General features: G+C 39.8%; 1 protein-coding gene across 2 annotated transcripts; it reads left to right on the top strand.

Moving 5' to 3' along the window:
- The first annotated feature begins 50 nt into the window (after positions 1 to 50).
- On the top strand, positions 51 to 21,692 carry TMEM19 (transmembrane protein 19). 2 transcript variants are annotated; one of them, XM_082419054.1, is made up of 6 exons: positions 51 to 789; positions 8,596 to 8,709; positions 16,060 to 16,197; positions 16,583 to 16,837; positions 17,687 to 17,896; positions 19,885 to 21,692. In XM_082419054.1, exons 1-6 carry the CDS (start codon positions 597 to 599, stop codon positions 20,049 to 20,051), a joined length of 1,077 nt encoding a protein of 358 aa, XP_082275180.1. In that variant the 5' UTR covers positions 51 to 596; the 3' UTR covers positions 20,052 to 21,692. The 2 variants fall into 2 exon arrangements, with proteins under 2 accessions (XP_082275180.1, XP_082275181.1); XM_082419055.1 differs by lacking the exon at positions 8,596 to 8,709 and having other exon boundaries at positions 52 to 789.
- Positions 21,693 to 21,807: the final 115 nt, after the last annotated feature.

Raw genomic sequence — 21,807 nt, 5'->3', positions numbered from 1 at the left:
CATTTGGTCCTCTAGCCCTTGGAGCCGCCCTTTAAACGCTCACGTGAGCGAGGCGACGCCCACGGGTGGCCGCGGCGCAGGCGCGCAGGAGGCGAGCCACGGGACGCTGACAAGCGGCGAGGAGCGAGCTGAGCTCTAGGGACCTCGGCCCTGGCCGCCTGGACCCGGACTCTAGGGCTGCGCCGGCAGCCGTCGAGAGTGACCGCACTCCGTCACTCGGGGCTCGCCGCCGAGACACTCCAAATTTCGGCCCCGCGCCTCACCTCTCTGCACCGCCGAGCCCCAGCGTCGGCGTGTGGGCGGGCGGTGGGGGGCGGAGCTCGCCCTCCCGGGCCGCTGATTGGCTGTCTCCGCTTCCCTTTCACCTTCCCGGCTGCAAAGTTCAGGTGTGAAGGGACCGCGGTCTGCGAGCCCGCTGCTGTCTGAGAGGCTGCGGTTTGCTCTTCCAGGGAGGCCTTAACCTCGCCCAGCCTTCTTCGGCAGCGCTCCACCAGCCCAGTTTCCAGAAATAGTTTGGGTTTATATTATTTTCTCGGACGGTGGAAGATGTTGGCATTTATGTTCGCCTCTACGCGAATGTTTTGCTGGCAACTTAAATGACTATTTTTCTCAGAAACGCGAGATATTTTCTCCCCCAGGTGTTCATACTGTTATTTTTCATGACAGATCTTGACCACAATACATACAAAAAATACATAGAGACGATAACTAATATAGTTATATTGAGTCTGATCATTTGCATTTCTTTTGCTTTCTGGATTATGTCTATGACTGCAAGCACCTATTATGGTGAGTATGAATGTTCTAAATTGTCTTTCTATAATCTAATCGGTGAAATTTAGGAGGTACCATTGTGAAAGCCAAAACTCATATCTTCTGAATGGTTATAAACTGTTGTGTTTACTTAATTTCCGCGGCCTGATTCGCATTTACTAACATGGAAATATGCAGTGCCTTGAACGTTTTAAAGCTTTTAGTAAATGCTGCTTGTCATAATACTAGTTATACCGGTTCCAAAATATGTCTTATATTTCATGTAATTATTACATCTAGCTTGGTGAAAAATAAGTGAGGTTAAACATAATTTTGCAAAGCAATTGCAGTGATGCTTTTAATAAGAATATTAGTAAGGTAGTTTATCAGTTTCATGTGTCCTGTAAAAAGTAAAAAGTAAAAATAAATGATGATACAATGTTTACATTTGGAGATTTGGAAGATTTGTCTGCTGTTTGGTCACTGCAAAAGAACAGACTTGTTTTTTTTTTTTTAATTTTTACACTTCATTTATTTATTTATTTATTTTTGGCTGTGTTGGGTCTTCGTTTCTGTGCGTGGGCTTTTTCAGGTTGCGGCGAGTGGGGGCCACTCCTCATCGCAGTGCGCGGGCCTCTCACCGTCGCGGGCTCTCTTGTTGCGGAGCACAGGCTCCAAACGCACAGGCTCAGTACTTGTGGCTCACGGGCCCAGCCGCTCCGCAGCATGTGGAATCCTCCCAGACCAGGGCTCGAACCCGTGTCCCCTGCATTGGCAGGCAGATTCTCAACCACTGCGCCACCAGGGAAGCCCAAACAGACTTGTTTTAAAGGCTGAAGCCAATTTGCATAAATACGAGGTACTCTGAACTCAAATCTTTAAGATTTTGAAACTGCCTTAGAGCATAAGTATGCCTTTGTACAAACTTCCTTGGTACCCCTTTATAAAAACAGAATACCGTTCAGTTCAAAGGAAAAGTGAAAAACAGAGTGAGAAAGTGAACTCTTATAAATGGTTTTATCATAAATGATTACCTTTTTAGACCTTAGTCCTTTTGCAAAGAAACGTGAATTATCGAGTGCGTGTTCTCCAAGGTACACGTGCTTTCAGGGCTGTTCATTCATACTGATTCCCAGTAGGGGACGAAGGCTCGGGGAGGAGAGGTATGTGAGAAGATTTTCCTTAATGCCACTATTAACTATGACTTGAACTACATAGAATAAATCAGGATTTGTAAATTGCAGTGACCCCTTGGGGCCAGGCACCTGATGCAGATAAGTGAAGCTGTCCAAGGCTTTACTTTGCATATTAAACACATGGGAACAGTTTACACTTCTAGAAATAGGATTTTCCCAATTTTTTTTTTTTTTTAACATTTCACCCTCTTTTTTTTTTTTTTTAAAGTTTAGCTCAATCTTTTTTGTTTGTTTGTTTGTTTGCTTGTTTTTTTATACTGCAGGTTCTTATTAGGCATCAATTTTATACACATCAGTGTATACATGTCAATCCCAATCGCCCAATTCAGCACACCACCATCCCCACCCCACCGCAGTTTTCCCCCCTTGGTGTCCATATGTCCATTCTCTACATCTGTGTCTCAACTTCTGCCCTGCAAACCGGCTCATCTGTACCATTTTTCTAGGTTCCACATACATGCATTAATATACGATATTTGTTTTTCTCTTTCTGACTTACTTCACTCTGTATGACAGTCTCTAGATCCATCCACTTCTCAACAAATGACTCAATTTCGTTCCTTTTTATGGCTGAGTAATATTCCATTGTATATATGTACCACCTCTTCTTTATCCATTCGTCTGTTGATGGGCATTTAGGTTGCTTCCATGACCTGGCTATTGTAAATAGTGCTGCAATGAACATTCGGGTGCATGTGTCTTTTTGAATTACGGTTTTCTCTGGGTATATGCCCAGTAGTGGGATTGCAGGGTCATATGGTAATTCTATTTTTAGTTTTTTAAGGAACCTCCATACTGTTCTCCATTGTGGCTGTATCAATTTACATTCCCACCAACAGTGCAAGAGGGTTCCCTTTTCTCCACACCCTCTCCAGCATTTGTTGTTTGTAGATTTTCTGATGATGCCCATTCTAACAGGAGTGAGGTGATACCTCATTGTAGTTTTGATTTGCATTTCTCTAATAATTAGTGATGTTGAGCAGCTTTTCATGTGCTTCGTGGCCGTCTGTATGTCTTCTTTGGAGAAATGTCTATTTAGGTCTTCTGCCCATTTTTGGATTGGGGTGTTTGTTTCTTTAATATTGAGCTGAATGAGCTGTTTATATATTTTGGAGATTAATCCTTTGTCCGTTGATTCGTTTGCAAATATTTTCTCCCATTCTGAGGGTTGTCTTTTCGTCTTGTTTATGGTTTCCTTTGCTGTGCAAAACCTTTGAAGTTTCATTAGGTCCCACTTGTTTATTTTTGTTTTTATTTCCATTACTCTAGGAGGTGGATCAAAAAAGATCTTGCTGTGATTTATGTCAAAGAGTGTTCTTCCTATGTTTTCCTCTAAGAGTTTTATAGTGTCCAGTCTTATATTTAGGTCTCTAATCCATTTTGAGTTTATTTTTGTGTATGGTGTTAGGGAGTATTCTAATTTCATTAATTTACATGTAGCTGTCCAGTTTTCCCAGCACCACTTATTGAAGAGACTGTCTTTTTCTCCATTGTATATCTTTGCCTCCTTTGTCATAGATTAGTTGACCATAGGTGCGTGGGTTAATCTCTGGGCTTTCTATCTTGTTCCATTGATCTATGTTTCTGTTTTTGTGCCAGTACCATATTGTCTTGATTACTGTAGCTTTGTAGCATACTCTGAAGTCAGGGAGTCTGATTCCTCCAGCTCCATTTTTTTGCCTCAAGACTGCTTTGGCTATTCGGGGTCTTTTGTGTCTCCATACAAATTTTAAGATGATTTGTTCTAGCTCCATAAAAAATGCCATTGGTAATTTGATAGGGATTGCATTGAATCTGTAGATTGCTTTGGGTAGTATACTCATTTTCACAATGTTGATTCTTCCAATCCAAGAACATGGTATATCTCTCCATCTGTTGGTTCAGTCTTGGAAGGTTATACCTTTCTAAAAATTTGTCCATTTCTTCCAGGTTGTCCATTTTATTGGCATAAAGTTGCTTGTAGTAGTCTCTTAGGATGCTTTGTATTTCTGCGGTGTCTGTTGTAACTTCTCCTTTTTCATTTCTGATTTTATTGATTTGAGTCCTCTCCCTCTTTTTCTTGATGAGTCTGGCTAATGGTTTATCAATTTTGTTTATCTTCTCAAAGAACCAACTTTTAGTTTTATTGATCTTTGCTATTGTTTTCTTTGTTTCTATTTCATTTATTTCTGCTCTGATCTTTATGATTTCTTTCCTTCTGCTAACTTTGGGTTTTGTTTGTTCTTCTTTCTCTAGTTTCTTTAGGTGTAAGGTTAGATTGTTTACTTGAGATTTTTCTTGTTTCTTTAGGTAGGCTTGTATAGCTATAAACTTCCCTCTTAGAACTGCTTTTGCTGCATCCCATAGGTTTTGGGTTAACGTGTTTTCATTGTCATTTGTCTTTAGGTATTTTCTGATTTCCTCTTTGATTTCTTCAGTGATCTCTTGGTTATTTAGTAATGTATTGTTTAGCCTCCACGTGTTTGTCTTTTTTACGTTTTTTTTCCCTGTAATTCATTTCTAATCTCATAGCGTTGTGGTCAGAAAAGATGCTTGATATGATTTCAATTTTCTTAAATTTACTGAGGCTTGATTTGTGACCCAAGATGTGATCTATCCTGGAGAATGTTCCATGCGCACTTGAGAAGAACGTGTAATCTGCTGTTTTTGGATGGAATGTCCTATATATATCAATTAAATCTATCTGGTCTATTGTGTCATTTAAAGCTTCTGTTTCCTTATTTATTTTCATTTTGGATGATCTGTCCATTGGTGTAAGTGAGGTGTTAAAGTCCCCCACTATGATTGTGTTACTGTCAATTTCCTCTTTTATAGCTGTTAGCAGTTGCCTTATGTATTGAGGTGCTCCTATGTTGGGTGCATATATATTTATAATTGTTATATCTTCTTCTTGGATTGATCCCTTGATCATTATGTAGTGTCCTTCCTTGTCTCTTGTAACATTCTTTATTTTAAAGTCTATTTTATCTGATATGAGTATAGCTACTCCAGCTTTCTTTTGATTTCCATTTGCATGGAATATCTTTTTCCATCCCCTCACTTTCAGTCTGTATTTGTCCCTAGGTCTAAAGTGGGTCTCTTGTAGACAGCATATATATGGGTCTTGTTTTTGTATCCATTCAGCCAGTCTATGTCTTTTGGTTGGGGCATTTAATCCATTCACGTTTAAGGTAATTATCGATATGTATGTTCCTATGACCATTTTCTTAATTGTTTTGGGTTTGTTTTTGTAGGTCCTTTTCTTCCCTTGTGTTTCCCACTTAGAGAAGTTCCTTTAGCATTTGTTGTAGAGCTGGTTTGGTGGTGCTGAATTCTCTTAGCTTTTGCTTGTCTGTAAAGCTTTTGATTTCTCCATCAAATCTAAATGAGATCCTTGCCGCGTAGAGTAATCTTGGTTGTAGGTTCTTCCCTTTCATCGCTTTAAGTATATCATGCCACTCCCTTCTGGCTTGCAGAGTTTCTGCTGAGAAATCAGCTGTTAACATTATGGGAGTTCCCTCATATGTTATTTGTCGTTTTTCCCTTGCTGCTTTCAATAATTTTTCTTTGTCTTTAATTTTTGCCACTTTGATTACTATGTGTCTCGGCGTGTTTCTCCTTGGGTTTATCCTGTATGGGACTCTCTGCCCTTCCTGGACTTGGGTGGCTATTTCCTTTCCCATGTTAGGGAAGTTTTCGACTATAATCTCTTCAAATATTTTCTCTGGTCCTTTCTCTCTCTCTTCACCTTCTGGGACCCCTATAATGCGAATGTTGTTGCGTTTAATGTTGTCCCAGAGGTCTCTTAGGCTGTCTTCATTTCTTTTCATTCTTTTTTCTTTATTCTGTTCCGCAGCAGTGAATTCCACCATTTTGTCTTCCAGGTCACTTATCCGTTCTTCTGCCTCAGTTATTCTGCTATTGATTCCTTCTAGTGTAGTTTTCATTTCAGTTATTGTATTGGTCATCTCTGTTTGTTTGTTCTTTAATTCTTCTAGGTCTTTGTTAATCATTTCTTGCATCTTCTCAATCTTTGCCTCCATTCTTATTCCGAGGTCCTGGATCATCTTCACTATCATTATTCTGAATTCTTTCTCTGGAAGGTTGCCTATCTCCACTTCATTTAGTTGTTTTTCTGGGGTTTTTTCTTGTTCCTTCATCTGGTACATAGCCCTCTGCCTTTTCATCTTGTCTGTCTTTTTGTAACTCTGGTTTTTGGTCCACAGGCTACAGGATTGTAGTTTTTCTTGCTTCTGCTGTCTGCCCTCTGGTGGTTGAGGCTATCTAAGAGGCTTGATGGGAGGCTCTGGTGGTGGGTAGAGCTGACTGTTGCTGTGGCGGTCAGAGCTCAGTAAAACTTTAATCCACTTGACTGTTGATGGGTGGGACTGGGTTCCCTCCCTATTGGTTGTTTTGCCTGAGGCAACCCAACACTGGAGCCTACCTTGGCTATTTGGTGGGGTTAATGGCAGACTCTGGGAGGGCTTACGCCAAGGAGCACTTCCCAGAACCTCCGCTGCCAGAGTCCTTGTCCCCACAGTGAAACAGAGCCACCCCCCGCCTCTGCAGGAGACCCCCCAACACCAGCAGGTAGGTCTGGTTCAGTCTCCCCCAGGGTCACTGCTCCTTCCCCTGGGTCCCGATGCGCACACTACTTTGTGTGTGCCCTCCAAGAGTGGAGTCTCTGTTTCCCCCAGTCCTGTCGAAGTCCTGCAATCAATTCCCACTAGGCTTCAAAGTCTGATTCTCTAGGAATTCCTCCTCCCGTTGCTGGACCCCCAGGTTGGGAAGCCTGACGTGCGGCTCAGAACCTTCACTCCAGTGGGTGGACTTCTGTGGTATAAGTGTTCGACAGTCTGTGAGTCACCCACCCAGCAGTTATGGGATTAGATTTTACTCTGATTGCGCCCCTCCTACCGTCTCACTGTGGCTTCTCCTCTGTCCTTGGACGTGGGGTATCCTCCTTGGTTAAGTCCAGGGTCTTCCTGTCAATGATTGTCCAGCAGCCAGTTGTGATTCTGGTGCTCTCGCAAGAGGGAGTGAGAGCACGTCCTTCTACTCCACCATCTTGGTTAATCCTCGCATCAAGTTTTTGAAAACTATTACGGCAGCTGCTCCAGTGGGAGGGAGCTGTGAAGGAGGAAAGGTTTCCACACACTAGGAAGGCCCTTCGCGGGCGGAGACTGCGGGTAGCAGAGGGGGGAAGCTTCGGAGCTGCGGAGGAGAGCGCAGCCACAGGGGTGCGGAGGGCAAAGCGGAGAGATTCCCTCACAGAGGAGCGGTGCCGAGCAGCACTCTAGCTCAATCGAATGGAATAGTAGCCTCGGGAAAAAAATGAACAATGCCGTTTACAGGACTACAGATGAGCCTTGGCTAGTCCCTATCTTTTCCAGGCGCCACTCCCCTTCACCTGCTGGTGGACGCTTTGGCCAGCTGACAATGCAGATATTTTCAAACTTTAAGGTGAATAAAAATCATCTGGAGGGCGTAGACCAGCAGCAGCCATGGGTAGACGGCGGGCTCGGCCACCACGGGCGACTCCAGCCTCAGCTTCTCCCCCACGTTTTCACGCGCGGTCCCTGCACCAGGCTAGTCTGGCGGTTGGGGGAGGGGAGGGGCGCCGCCGGCGGGGGCGGGACAGGCGGGCGGGCGGGAGGCTGAGGGGAGGGGGCCTGGCCTGGGCCTCAGCGGGCGCCGCCGCCGCCGCCGCCGCCGGCCTGCTCCCGTCCGGCCCCCGGCTCCCTCTTTGTGGTCACAGGCCCGGGGCCTCCAGCGCTGCTGCCAACTGGGGCCGGCGTGAGGCAAGCACAGTGAGCCGTGGCCGGGCTGAACCACTCACTCGCGGCGAGCACCTCCCGCCCCGTCCATTTCACCCTCTTTGTCTTGCATTTTCCAATTTTTGATAGAAACCTGGGCACAAGCAATAGTTCACACTTTTCTTTACTATAATCACTCAGCCTTGGTGTTTAGGAATCTGTCAGGAATGGTGGGGACTTTAAATGGGAAAGCCATGACCTGTCTAAAGGAGGTGGCTTCTCTTCACCTGTAGTCAATTCTGCCACGTGGGCCTGAACTTCCAGTTTTTAAAACAGAAAACAAGAATCTGGATTTTTATATGAAATTTCCTAATCTTTAAATATTGATTCAAATTGAAAAAAATTATGCTAGCTAAACAAAACATCTGTGAGCTGGTTGCAACCTTTGGAAAAATCAGTTGCTAACCTTTGAGTCCTGAGGTGTGTAGCCTGTGGGAGTGTTACCTCTTTAAAAAAAATCTCTGTGAAAGGTAGAGAGAGGAATAATTGGATCCTGTTAAGAAAGGTGTTTGTTCTATACAGTTCTTGAGAATGAATACATGCCTCCTTTCCAAAAAAATAAAGAACCAGAGCTTCATTTCAAATCTCCAAATATGTATCAAATACCCATTATTATAAATAGTTGTAAATGGTTCTCTAAACTTGGACAGGACTTATTTGGTCATTCCCCAGTAGGATTGTCTCTCTGAAAATATATAATTCTCAACATAAATATTTTACTTTGGTGGCTTTATCTCAGTTTCTCTACTTACCACAGTATTTTAATCCAGAATGCAGTTATCAAAGCTTGCAGCCAAGGCTAATCTGTGCAGGCTTCGTACAATTTATGCTCTATGTTTATAATTTTTCAGGTAACTTACAGCCTATTTCTCCTTGGCGTTGGCTGTTTTCTGTTGTTGTTCCTGTTTTGATCGTCTCTAATGGCTTTAAAAAGAAAAGTCTAAATCATACTGGGGCTTTAGGAGGTATGTTTTTCTTTTGAATGTTTAACCATATAATAACTGCTTGCTTATATAATTTAAACTCATGTTTCTAAATTCTGAATATATGAGCCTATAAATCACAATGTTACATATTTTAGACAATGATAAAGTTATGCATTACTCAACTTCACTATTCTGTCAAAATTTCAGATACTAACATACCCTTTTAGTGTGATGTACAAATTGAACCTTGTAATTGATAACAACTAGATTGGTAGGATAGACTTTTGAGGACCTTGGTTATTCTGCTCCTGAGTTGGATTAAATTTTCTGCTAGCAGTAACATTGGGACATTTTTCCTCGAGGTAAAATAGAGGAGCCATTGAGAAGAATAGCACTTGGAAATTGCTATTAGTATCCTCAGGCAGAGTAGTCCCAACTGAGTATTCTTGATTCATTCTTCAGAATTGAGATGGGGACAGGCCATTTATTTATTCTTCTAGCAAATATTTGTTGATCAATTACTGTGTACCACTCTTCTAGAAACTGGGGATATAGCTGATTTCAGATTTTATGGAACTTTTATTCTTTAGTACAGATAGATAATAAACAAATAAAATACATAAAACTTTTAATATAATGATAAAGTTAATGAGAAAAAAATTAAAGATAATAAAGTGTGTATATTGGGGAATGTGGGGCATTCTTCTGTGGATAGGGTCTGGATTAACCTTTCTTCTAAAGAGGTAGTTTTGAACTGGGACCTGAAGAAGTCAGAAATGAGAAGATCTGAGAGAAGCATATTCCGCTGACAGAACAAATAGAAAAGCCCTGACATGTTCAAGCCTGGCTTGTTCAGGAGTGAGAATAAGGCTCATTTGACTGGAAAATAGGAAGAAAAGGAAAAGTAGAGTAAGATAAGGTTGAAGAAATAGGTAAGGACCAGATAATACGGGGCTTATCAGGACATAGTAAAGATTTTATCCCAAACTAGAATTCCCCCCTGCCTCGAACCAGGGGATTGATGGGATCTGATCTGACTTTGGGATTTTCATATCCTACCAGTGTTATAAGCCCCAAGACATAAGGATTTCCCCCCCCCCACCAAATACTTCCTATAGGCTGAGATCACTACAGGATAAGGCTTATTTAGAACTGGCAGGTCTTGAAGCTGCCTACTCAGCCTTCAAAATGCTGATGATCATTAGCCCTAATGCACCGTAGAGACACCCTGTCCCCTCTGTGTTCACATACAGCAGATGTTTCATAAAGTTTTATAAACTAGAGCAGGCCTTCACGGAGGCAAGATAGCCTGATAGGTAAAAGAACAAGCACTAGAATCAGGCAGGATGAGTTTGAGTAATAGTTCTGGCTTTGGAAAAGTCACGTAACCTCTCTGTACCTCAGTTTTCTCTTCAGAGAAATGGGTTTTTAATATCTAACCTAGAAATTAACACAACATTGTAAATCAACTATACTTCAATTTTTAAAAACTTCAAAAAATAAATAAATGCTTCCTGTGCATAAAAAAAAAAAATCTAACCTAGAGAAGGACAAACCATGAAAGTAATAAAGCTAAACTTCATGGCATTTCATTTGCAATGGTACCTTTCAAGGTTCTAGGAAGAGCCCTAGCAATGTGCTCTCATGGTCTTCTTGTTTTGTAAATTTTACAGAGGTGAAAGATATTTTTGTGCTTTTTTTTAAAAGAGGGCCCCCAATTTATAAGCTTCAGGACCCACAAAATCTTGATCCACCCCTGATTTCATTCTTAGGATTGCAGTAAGAATTAAATGAGATAATCAATGTAAAGTTTTTAGCTCAGAGCCTAGCACATAGCCAACATGTATAGGGTGCTTGTTATTATTAGGCACAGTTCTTCAGAATCATGCTCATTTTCTTTCTTCATAATTGAGATACACTGTTCAAGTTCTGTTGAGAAATTGAGAAATCTGTTGTTAGCACTTTGAAAGTAATTGCTCATTTATAGCAAATAATTTGAGCAATCTCTGCTTGAATATAATAATACAGAGTTATGCTTTGCTAAAAATGTCCTTTCTCAGGTAGCCTTGCCTTGGTTTTCATCATTCTTGACCTGTGGGAAGAAGCGTCAAGTTCTTCTTGAAGTACTGTCTTCCTTTGGCTTCCATGCCGTATATGATCCTGTTTCTCCTCTTTTCTGATCTCCACTTTTTTTCTTTCCTACCTCCATTTCCTTTTCTGCCTCCTAGCCCTTGGGCCTCTACTCCTCTCCTACCTGGCTTGATTTAGAATTAGAAGATATCGGGACTTCCCTGGCGGTCTAGTGGTTAAGACTTCGCCTTCTAGTGCGGGGGGAGCGGGTTGGATCCCTGGTTGGGGAGCTAAGATCCCACATGCCTTGTGGCCAAAAAACCAAAACATAAAACAGAAGCAATATTATAACAAATTCAATAAAGACTTTAAAAAAAAAAGAATTAAAAGATATATATTTGAATTGTAGCATTGCCACCTGCTATCTTTGTGAACTTGGCCATGTCACGTAACTCCTCAGAGACTCACTTTCTTCATCTCCTGTGAAATAGGTCCTTATGGGCTTATTGGTGAGGCTCAAACAAGATAATGTGTGGGACAACATATCTTTTTAAACTATGAAGTATTATACAATAAACTCCCCAAAGACACAGAGTGTATCATATGCTTCTGTGTCCCATGCTTTTTTGAACAGTGCTACACACTGTTATAATAGTGCTTAGGAAATATATGTAGATTGATTTTGAAACCACTACCCTTTTCCTAATCGTTGCATTCTGTGGAATTTTGGTATCTTTTTTGTTTGGAGCTTTTTTTTTTTTCCTTAAGGACAAAAAACTGTAATGTTGCTTCAAAGTATATCATAGTACTTGGGAATACTGTCCTGAAGTATGACTGCAAGTCACTTAAACTTTGTGTTATAATTTTCCCACCCATAAAATTAGAGGGAATAATATTATCTATAGCATTGACTTACCATGAGGAGTCATACATGTAAAAATGCTTAGCACAGGACCTGGTACTCATAAAATAATAACATGCATTTTATAAATGTTAGTATTGTTTTCCTTCCACAACTACTATCACAGTCATAGGAATTTTACTAAGGTTTGCCCTATCATGTCTTTAGTGTGCTTGGGATTGAGAAGAGTTTCAGAACTTCCTCAGGATCTGGGTATTGAGAGTCCTCCATTGACACAGGAGCATATACCTCAGTGTTGAAGGAAGAGGGGAGGGATTGAGGCAGTGCTTAGGGTGGACACTGAAGTGGAGGGCTCTTATCTCCTTGAAAGAAAGAATGCTTCTAGAATAAGGAGAGGATCACATGAGGGGTTATGTAAGAATGTACTTGTAAACTGTAAAGCACTGTGCAGGTGATTTGCTCCAAGAAAGTGTTGTCTAGTCTAGTTATTCAGTGTGTTCCTTTGAACATGTCTGTGTGGACAGTTTGTCATCAGTCTCTTGGCTTGACAAGTTTAAATTTAATTTCACTTGCCAAGACGCTTAGGCTTAATGGTTTCCCATTTTTTTTTATTCATTCATTCATTCAACAAATGTTTAGTAAGGGTCCCCTGTATGCCAGACATTGTTCTGGGCACTTAAGACTTAGTAATGAACAAAACAGATAAAAATCCCACTGTCAGAGGAGACAGATGATAAGTAAGTTGGGTTTGAGACATTTAATCCCCAGAAGGAGATGCCGTAAGCGTAATGGAAGTGCACAGCCAATGAGGTGTTGTCAGGAAGGGCCAGTGGTTTTGCTCTGTGTGGTCTCACAAGGATGGCCTTACCTCTTTGGTTATCACAATTGGGGTCTGCCGTTCAGTCTTTTGAAATAGAAACCTCATTCTATCAGTTACCCAGAGTTGATTAGAGCCAAGAAAACTGGTTTATATTGCCATTGTTATAAGAGACTAATATATGAGCCAGAATGCTACTTCATTAATCTGATAAAATGTAGAACTACTGGGACAACTGGAATACAAACATCAGTGTTCAGACATGTCCAATTCTTGCAGTCAGACCACTTGAGAAGTCAGATTGTAATGAGAAGGTTGCTTTGGCGGAGTACAGAGTCTGAGAAACAGTCAGTAATGCAAATCCACAGGTCAAACAGTCCTGTCTCTTGTGTAGTATTTAAGTCTGCCAACCTCTGGTTCTCTTGGCCTTCATATTCTGTATTTTGGGCTAACCAGCCTTCTTCTGATTCCCATAGTCTTTCTCTAGGCAAATTACTTATGATATAATTGATTAAGTTTGAGTTTATTAAGTTATAAAATTCCAGTCCTACCTTTCCCTTTCCTGTCTCCCAGATATTATTCCCAGGTCCCCTTGGTTGGAATTTTGGGTAACTCTACTCCCACCATCAGAGACATTTGTAGACAATGTTGGTTTTACTTCCCTAGATGGCATCTGCCTGTTATAGAATCTACCTGTTTTAAGCTCAGAAGGCAGCTATATTTCTTAAGTCTTCACAGTCTTTGGGAGCATCCTATTGTTTTGCAAATTAAGTCCTTAGCACGGACAATTAAAGATGATAGAGGTGGGTTGAAGAGGTGGAAAAGACACCAACTGGAGTTAGCAGTTACTAATCTAAAAGTTGTCATAACTGGGAGATGCAAAAAGTTCTAAGATATTTTTTAGACTACATAAAAGAAATCATTCCTTCAAAGCACATTAACTTCAATTTATTTCCTCATTCTGAACCTGTCATCAACTTGAACACTGATCACTTCGTGTGATATTTTGAGGTGTTTGAAGTAAAAAGGATGTAGATGCCTTTTGGTAGCATATCAGTGTAGGTTTTTTTAGGGCCATCTCACTTTGGGTGTGCTTAAGACTGTGGAACAAATTGTTAACAGTGACGGTCCATGGAGAAGGGATGGGAGTGGCGGTGGTGAGGGAGAGAGGCACTTTGACTTCTGTATGTTTTGGCTTTCCCCTCCAATACCCATGTAGTAATTTTGTAATATATTTTAAAACAGTTGAAAAAACTTAAAGGTTGGGTAACATAATAATATTCATCCTTATTATTATAATAATAACACATAATTGCAATAATAATGATGTTCTTATTGAGGTTTTGCCACTGTAACTGCCATTATTGCCAATGATATTAGTTAACATTTATTACGGGCCCCTTACGTGCTGGGTTTATAATAAGCATATTATAAAAATTATCTTATTTAACTTTTCACATCAAGCCAGTGAGGTGGGAATTATTATTCTTCTTGATACACCAATAAGAAATTGAGGCTTAAAGTTAGGTAACATCTAGTCATGCAGAAGTAAGTGGAAGAGTCAAGATTTTAACTCGAGACTGTTCAACTCCAGAGCTGAAGCACTTTATTTTACTTTATACAGCATTATAGTGATTTCTTGCACTCTCAGTAAAAAAGTACTAAACATAAGTAAAATGCCAATAACTGAGTATCTCTGGATGGATCAATCAGTCAGGATGGAGCTAACCAATAGAAAATTTCCTATTGCTACAGAAATAGGAACCTGGTCCCTTGTTCTATTATTTAATACTTATTTATTAAATACATGGTAACTTATTTAATAATTATTTAATATCTATTCTGTTACTTAGTAGAACTTTGCTTACTGTGTTATTTAATAAAAATCTTCATATAGCAAAACTCAATCTATTTATCTTAAGAGTTACAGAGAGCAGAAATTGTCAACCATAAACCCCGTGGTTGCCACTCTTGGGTGCCACTGATCTGAGTACTCAGTGGCAGACTAGCACATTCTCTCCCTGAAAGAAGGACGATAAAATTGTCAAAAGTGTGCTTGAAAGTTCCAAATCACATATAGAGAATGCTACCTTTTGTGTAAGGAAGACGGAAAAATAAGAAAACATGCATATATCTGCTTATCTTCATAAAAGAAAACACAGGAATGATAAACTGGAGAACAATGGTGTTGAATACATACAAAGAATGGAAAGAGAGCAAAATATAGAGGGAGGGGCAGAAGGGACATGGGAGGAAGTGACACCTCTCTAAATATACCTTTTTGTATAAGTGTGACTTCTAAAAGCATGTTTAAGAATATCAGTGAAGTTGGGAAGGGGGAGATCTAAAACTGAAAGCAAACTAAAACAGATGAACCCAACTGTATTTTAAATGAATACTGTAAGCACACTGAAGGGAGAAAAAGAAAAAGAGTATCTTATGGACCCAGTATTTAACTATATTCTTTATTCCTTCAGTCTGGGGTTACAGGAAGGGGAGGATTACAAAGAAATCTTAAACTATTTTTAGTAGGTTTGTTTTTGTTGTAGTATGGGTGAAGCAATTCTAAAACAGTTTTTTAGATGTAATAGAGGATTGAGTAGATGAGTGAAATTGTCATTGTTGTTTGAGGCCAGAGTTCTAACTAAGGAAAAAGGCGTACAAATATGGAATGGGGAGAAGCAAGAGAGAACCTGTGGAGATAGATTGGAATTGGAGTTACTGGTGTGATCTTGTGATTTCCAAAATATTTATGTGTATGTGTATATACATGTATATGTGCCCATATATAAGCATGCATATATATGCATGTGTGTATATTTGTATGTGTGTGTGTTCACTTGCTTTGTCCACAAAAAGCAAATATACCCCAGTAGCAATGAACACACCATGAGCCTAGATTTTGACCTCTACTCTCCATTCCCCACTGTAATGAACCAGAGCTCCTCAGAGAAATGGCTGCTTCCAGGGCTGGGGCAAGGTAGGTCTAAGATGAGCCTCGAGCATTTTGTTATGCCCAAAAGAAAAGAAATGCTAAAAAAAAAAAAAAGAGGGAGAGAGGGAGATCATGTGACATGAATACTGTATTGAGCTTGTCTATTTTGTCTGGTATTAGTATAGCCACCGCTGCTCTCTTTTGGTCACTTATTTGCATGGATTATCTTTTTCAATCCTTTTACTTTCAAACTATTTGTGTCTTTGGATTTAAAGTGAGTCTCTTGTAGACAGCATATAGTTGGACCACGTATTTTTATCCATTTTGCCACTCTCCGTCTTTTGATTGGATCATTTAACCCATTTACATTTAAAATAATTACTAATAAGGAGAGACTTACTTCTGTCATGTTGGAATTTGTTTTCTATATGCCTCTCTCTCTCAGATTTACTCTTGGTTGCTCTATTTACTGAATTTTCCTTGTAAAGTAGAAAAAAATCCCAGGCTATGCAGGGAAAATGTAAAAAATAGAAACTTGAAAGACCCTATACTGTTTGGTAATATCTTAGTTGGTAAAAATGTAAATGTATGGGAAATGAACATTTCCAGTTATAATATGAAAATAACTGAAAAAAATCATTCTTTTTTTCACAGCATTCATGTATGGACTAAGTGTAATTTTGTGTATATATGTGTTTCTTTCAGGGCTCGTGGTTGGATTTATCCTAACCATTGCAAATTTCAGCTTTTTCACCTCTTTGCTGATGTTTTTTCTTTCTTCCTCAAGACTCACTAAATGGAAGGGAGAAACAAAGAAACGTCTAGATTCAGAATACAAGGAAGGTAGAATGAATTACGTTTAATGTTACTTAAAATAGTAACCTTTATTTCATCTTAACATATCATAAGCTTTTAATCAGAACATGTTTAGACTATTGAAACATAAATTTTATATGAGAATTGCTTTAGTAGTAGCCTGATATAGTTTATTATTACTTTACCACAATAGCAAATAACAGCAGAATTTTAGAACTACTGAAGTCTATCATTAATTATTCTAAAACAATATAGAAGGTGGGCAAAGTTACCATCCCACTTTTAGTCACTTTTGAAATTTTAGTCATTTTTCTTTTCTTAAGTTTTGAAATGTAAGTCCCTATAAATGCATGATTTTCCTCCTGAGGAGAAAACCTTTTTTTGTCCTTTTCATTCCCTTGTTTGTTCCTAGGTGGGCAGAGGAATTGGATTCAGGTATTCTGTAATGGAGCTGTGCCCACAGAGCTGGCCCTGCTATACATGATAGAAAATGGCCCTGGGGAAATCCCAATAGATTTTTCCAAGCAGCACACTGCTTCTTGGATGTGTTTGTCTCTCTTGGCTGCACTGGCCAGCTCTGCTGGAGACACATGGGCTTCAGAAATTGGCACCGTTCTGAGTAAAAGCCCACCGAGGCTGATAACAACCTGGGAGAAAGTTCCAGTAGGTGAGTCTTTATTTAAGTTTCTTTAAAAAACAAAACTGAACAAAAAGCCTCTTGATTTATTGTTTCTTATTTAAAAGCCTTTTAAGAATTTCAGTGTGTCTTCTTAATTGGAAAATCACTATAGGATATTAAATCGGTGATAATAAATAATATTTGCAGGAAGTGTTAGTAATTCCTAGATAAACAATATAGAAACATAGAGATTGGCCCACAGGCTTATCAGTGGGAAAGGAAAAGGATGGAAATGTTACAGTATTTCTTGGGGGCCTGTTATGTGGTTAGTGCTTCAGTGTATATCTCATTTCCCCATTACCATTATCAACTACTACTACTACTAGTACTGCTACTAGTACTTTATCATTGTCTCCTCCTTCCTCTCATTTTCCTTCTTTTTTTCCCCTTCATCATTATCGTCATCATCATAACAGTTAACATATTTGAGTACCTACTATGCGCAAAGCAGTGTTCTAACTGCTCTCCATGGATTACTGTTTACTCTTAATAATCATGTGAATTGGTCCTTTTACTGTTTACATCTTACAAATGAGTAAACTAAGGCATAGAGAAGTTAGGTAACTTCACCACAGTAACCAGACTTGGAAATGACAGGACTAAGATTGAAACCGGGCAGTCTAGCTCTACTAAACTATTCCACATCACTGCTTAGAATGTCAGGAGTTACTGAGGAGAAAAGCCTGTTTTCTAAGTAGGATGGTCTTTGGATTGCATCAAAGTGAACCCTTTCTTTAAATTAGTCTTGATTAGGTAGGTACCAAAATATTTTGCTTTTTTTGACTTTATGTGTTTGCTGATTGTTAACCAGATGTTTTTATTCATGTTCTTCTTTAGGGACCAACGGAGGAGTTACGATGGTGGGCCTTGCCTCCAGTCTCCTTGGTGGGACCTTTGTGGGCATTGCATACTTCCTCACGCAGTTGGTTTTTGTTAATGATTTAGACATTTCTGCTCCTCAGTGGCCAATTATTGCATTTGGGGGTCTGGCTGGATTACTAGGATCAATTGTGGATTCGTATTTAGGAGCTACCATGCAATTTAGTGGTAAGAACATTACCTTATTGTTGTAACTTATTGGTGTATTAAAGAAATGGGAACTCAGCCATGCACAGTGGTGGCAGGGCCTAGCTGCTACAAAGAAGATATGTTTTAGACAACACTCATGTTTATGGGCAAAAAATTTGAGGACTCTATTTTTGACTAATTGTATAACAAGTTATTTTAGTTTCTTTTCTGTGGAAAGTGTAGAGCATTACAACAAGGATTTTTAATGTAGGGTTGTTTTTTTCACCCATGCTGTTGATTGTTAAATGCAGTAGTTTGATCATGACACTGAATAAATGTGTCCTTAAAAAAAAAGGAGGGGGGGGACTTCCCTGGTGGTCCAGTGGTAAAGAATCTGCCTTCCAGTGCAGGGGATGCAGGTTCAATCCCTGGTCAGGGAACTAAGATCCCACATGCCACGGGGCAACTAAGCCCACGTGCCATGACTACTGAGCTCACACGCCTCAACTCGAGAGCCTGCGTGCCACAAACTACAGAGGCCTAGCGCCCTGGAGCCTGCACGCCACAACTAGAGAAGAGAAAACCCGCACGCCGCAGCTAGAGAGAAGCCCGCGCACCACAGCGAAGAGCCCGCATGCTGCAACTAAGTCCCTACGCAGCCAAAAATAAATAAATAAATAAATCTTTAAAAAAAGAAAGAAATGGGGAAGAAATATGGAAAAGGAAAAAAAAGAGGTGTGATAATAAAAACAATTGCCAAGACACAGGTTGTTGGGGGACCCAGAATGAAAGAGCACAAGTCTCCTCTACCATTTTGAATGTCTCATTCTTTTGTGTTAAATTGATTGAAAGAGAATTTCTCCTACAGAGCAATGAGTAGAAGCTTTGCAGGGAAGATAGGATAGTGCAGGAGACAGATGCTTTTGCTTATGGGACTTTACCTAATCCCACGGAAGCAGAATTTTGGAGTCAGATCATTATAATGCCCCTCCTTCCATTTATTTTCCAAGTCCATTTGAGAAATAATTATTCTAATAATCTGACTATACACATACGATGTACTTTTCTCCTGTGACATCATGTTTGCTATCCTCCCCACTGAGTTTTTAGTCCCACTCAAGATATATGGGAGAGTCAGTTTTCTCCAGAATTTTCTGTGCTTTGCATCTAAGGCTGTCCTGTCATGTCAGTGTACTGACATGTTCTGTTAGGTGTGTATTTGCTCCACCCTGTAACCAACCACGTTTTCTCCTTTGATTCTTACAGTGAAGAGGCTAGCCGTCTGGAGAATGGTCCCCTGAATACAGTGCCCCCAGTTCTGTTCATGTCCCAAGATAATCGATTTGTCCTTCCACCCCCCTTTCCACCATCAGAACATTTGTTCTCTCAGGTTCCTTAGTCTTATCTAGATGCTGAGGAGGAAGCAATCTGATTTTAATTTATACTAAAGGGTTAGTAACCATATATGCACACGTGTGCGCACACACACACACACACACACCCATTACACGTTTTTTTAAAGAGCCTAGGTTTTATTCTAAACTGGGCTCTAACTGGGAAGTTTCTGATCATATTGAGTGGGTTGGGGAAAAAAATGCGGGCTGGGGAGCAGATTAGATTCATCTCTGTGTGCCTTCTTTGTGTAAGCACCTTGCTACTCCTGGGTATCCATTGTAGAGGCTCCTATTCTCAGGAGTTTCACAGGTTGGTCTTAGGGGGGAGCCACTGGGAAGGCAAGCCCTGTCTGCCAGTTTCGTGCCATCTCTGCTTTTCAGTTTCTCCCTTCTGCTTTGGAAAGAACTCCAGCATTGTTGAGAGAGCAGTATTGAGGTGTATTGAAACCCATTTATTCAAAGAGACCTTTTGTAATCATGGGTTCCGTATCACTCACCATATACATTATCTTCTAAAGTCATTTTACGAATGGCTGAGAATCTTTGAAAGATTATCTCCTTTGGAGGAGAAAGCTATTTTTTTTTTTCAAGTCATTTGGATTTTCCACCTCACTTGCTTCTTTTTCATTCCAGGTTTGGATGAAAGCACTGGCATGGTGGTCAGCAGCCCGGCGAATAAGGTGAAGTACATAGCAGGAAAACCCATTCTCGATAACAATGCAGTGAATCTGTTTTCTTCTGTCCTTGTCGCCCTCTTGCTCCCAACAGCAGCTGCTTGGGGTTTTTGGCCCAGACAGTGAATTTTATTTCATTTACAAAAGTTAAAACTTAGGTAAATTCAGCTAAATTTGCAATTCCAAGTTTCATCCCAAGAAGAGTAATTGTAATGACAAAGCAGAAATGCCAGCTTCTCCTCTGTTCCATTACAGTGGAACTCCACGTTTTTCCTCTAACTCCATTGTAACAACCAATATGTTTTTGGTGAAAGACAAGGCTCATAGAATTTATGCATATTTTTCTTCTGCTGAATGGAACTTGAGCAATGAAACTATAATGTCCCTATATATTGAACTGAAAGTTCCTGCATGGTAGATATAAATTTTGTTTTGTTTGTTTAAATCAGTAAAAGGACTAAAAGTGATAAAATTTTTAAATCGCTCAGTTGTGGCAGAGAAATGTCACCATGCCAATTATCCAAATGTTGTATCTGTTTTAAGTATTTAAACCGATGTGTGTGGAAGCCTGAATAAGTGTAGTATCCTGGACTTCTCCCCTTACTTGCCATTTATTATTGTAAAAAGTGCGGAGTTTGGTTCCTGGTGAGCTGCGAGGTCTACTCCACGTTTGTTCTTCCTTCCTCAGGGTTAGTGATGAAAAAAAAGTAAATATTGTTTTCATGTGACCATTAGAATGCATGAAAAAAATTTATTTTTAGGTAAAGGAAAAGAGATATATCTTATGTCTAAAAAATATGCACCTTACTATATGTTTTAGTTGGTCTCTGAGCAGAAATTATCTTGAATTTAATATTTTTAATGTATTTTCTAGCTTTCTTTGAAATTTGTCTAGGAATCTGATTTATATTGGCATCTTGACCAGTTAAAGAGTCACTGGAAAATTATTGCAATTATTTCATTTGCTGTCCTAGAATTCACTGGAAAATGCTATGATTTCCTATTATGTACCTTCTAAGTTGTGCTCTCCTTTACATAGAGCCTCAACCAAAGTGAATTCTACTTTTCAGTTTTGTTCCTCACTTTGATGTACGTACTAAAGGGGTTTAACATAGTATGGATTATTGTGCTAAAGTATTTTGAAATATTTCACATGTGATTTCCATACCTTTCTTCCCCTTCCCCTTTTGCATTCATAGAAAAATTGAGGAGAGATTCCATGAATAAGCCACTATCAGAGTGGAGAAAGCTTTATTTTCTTTGTTGGTGACCCTGCTACAGTGATTATCTAGAAATGACTTGGTTCAGGAAGAATTTTTTAAAAAACAGTTGACACACTTAAGCCTTAAGCCAAGAAACTCAGTGGGTCTCAGCCCATCTGCTTTGTGTATACATTGGCATCACCTGAGCATCTTTAAAAAAAATACTTGTGTCTGGGCTTCACCCAAAGATTGTGTCTGGTCTGGGTTACAGCCTGGGTACTGGGACTTTTTAAAGCTCTGGCTGCCCGATAGAGTCATGTAGGGAGTTTTTTTAAAACACTGTTGTCAAGGCTCCTTTCTAGACCAAGTAAATCAGAATGTCTGAAAGTGAGACCCATGCATGGGTCATTTTTAGAAAGCTCCCTCCCTGGGATAGTCTAATGTTTAAACAGGTTGAGAACTACTAAATAAGAATATCCTTACAAAAATGTCAAAACATTGTGTTGTACACCTGAAACTAATGTTGTATGTCAATAAAAAAAGAAAAAGAAAAGAATATCCTATACCTAAAAGTCTCAAAAGAGTGGGAATTTTCATTTTTATGCAGACAACTATTAGCAGCAGTGCCGTGTGCTGTCTTTATGGATGGATAGCTTCTGGTAATTATACAGTCTTACAGC

Source organism: Balaenoptera physalus, assembly GCF_965194825.1.
Source record: "Balaenoptera physalus genome assembly, chromosome: 13".
Taxonomy (NCBI): domain Eukaryota; kingdom Metazoa; phylum Chordata; class Mammalia; order Artiodactyla; family Balaenopteridae; genus Balaenoptera; species Balaenoptera physalus.
This window is presented reverse-complemented; position numbering and strand designations above follow the sequence as displayed.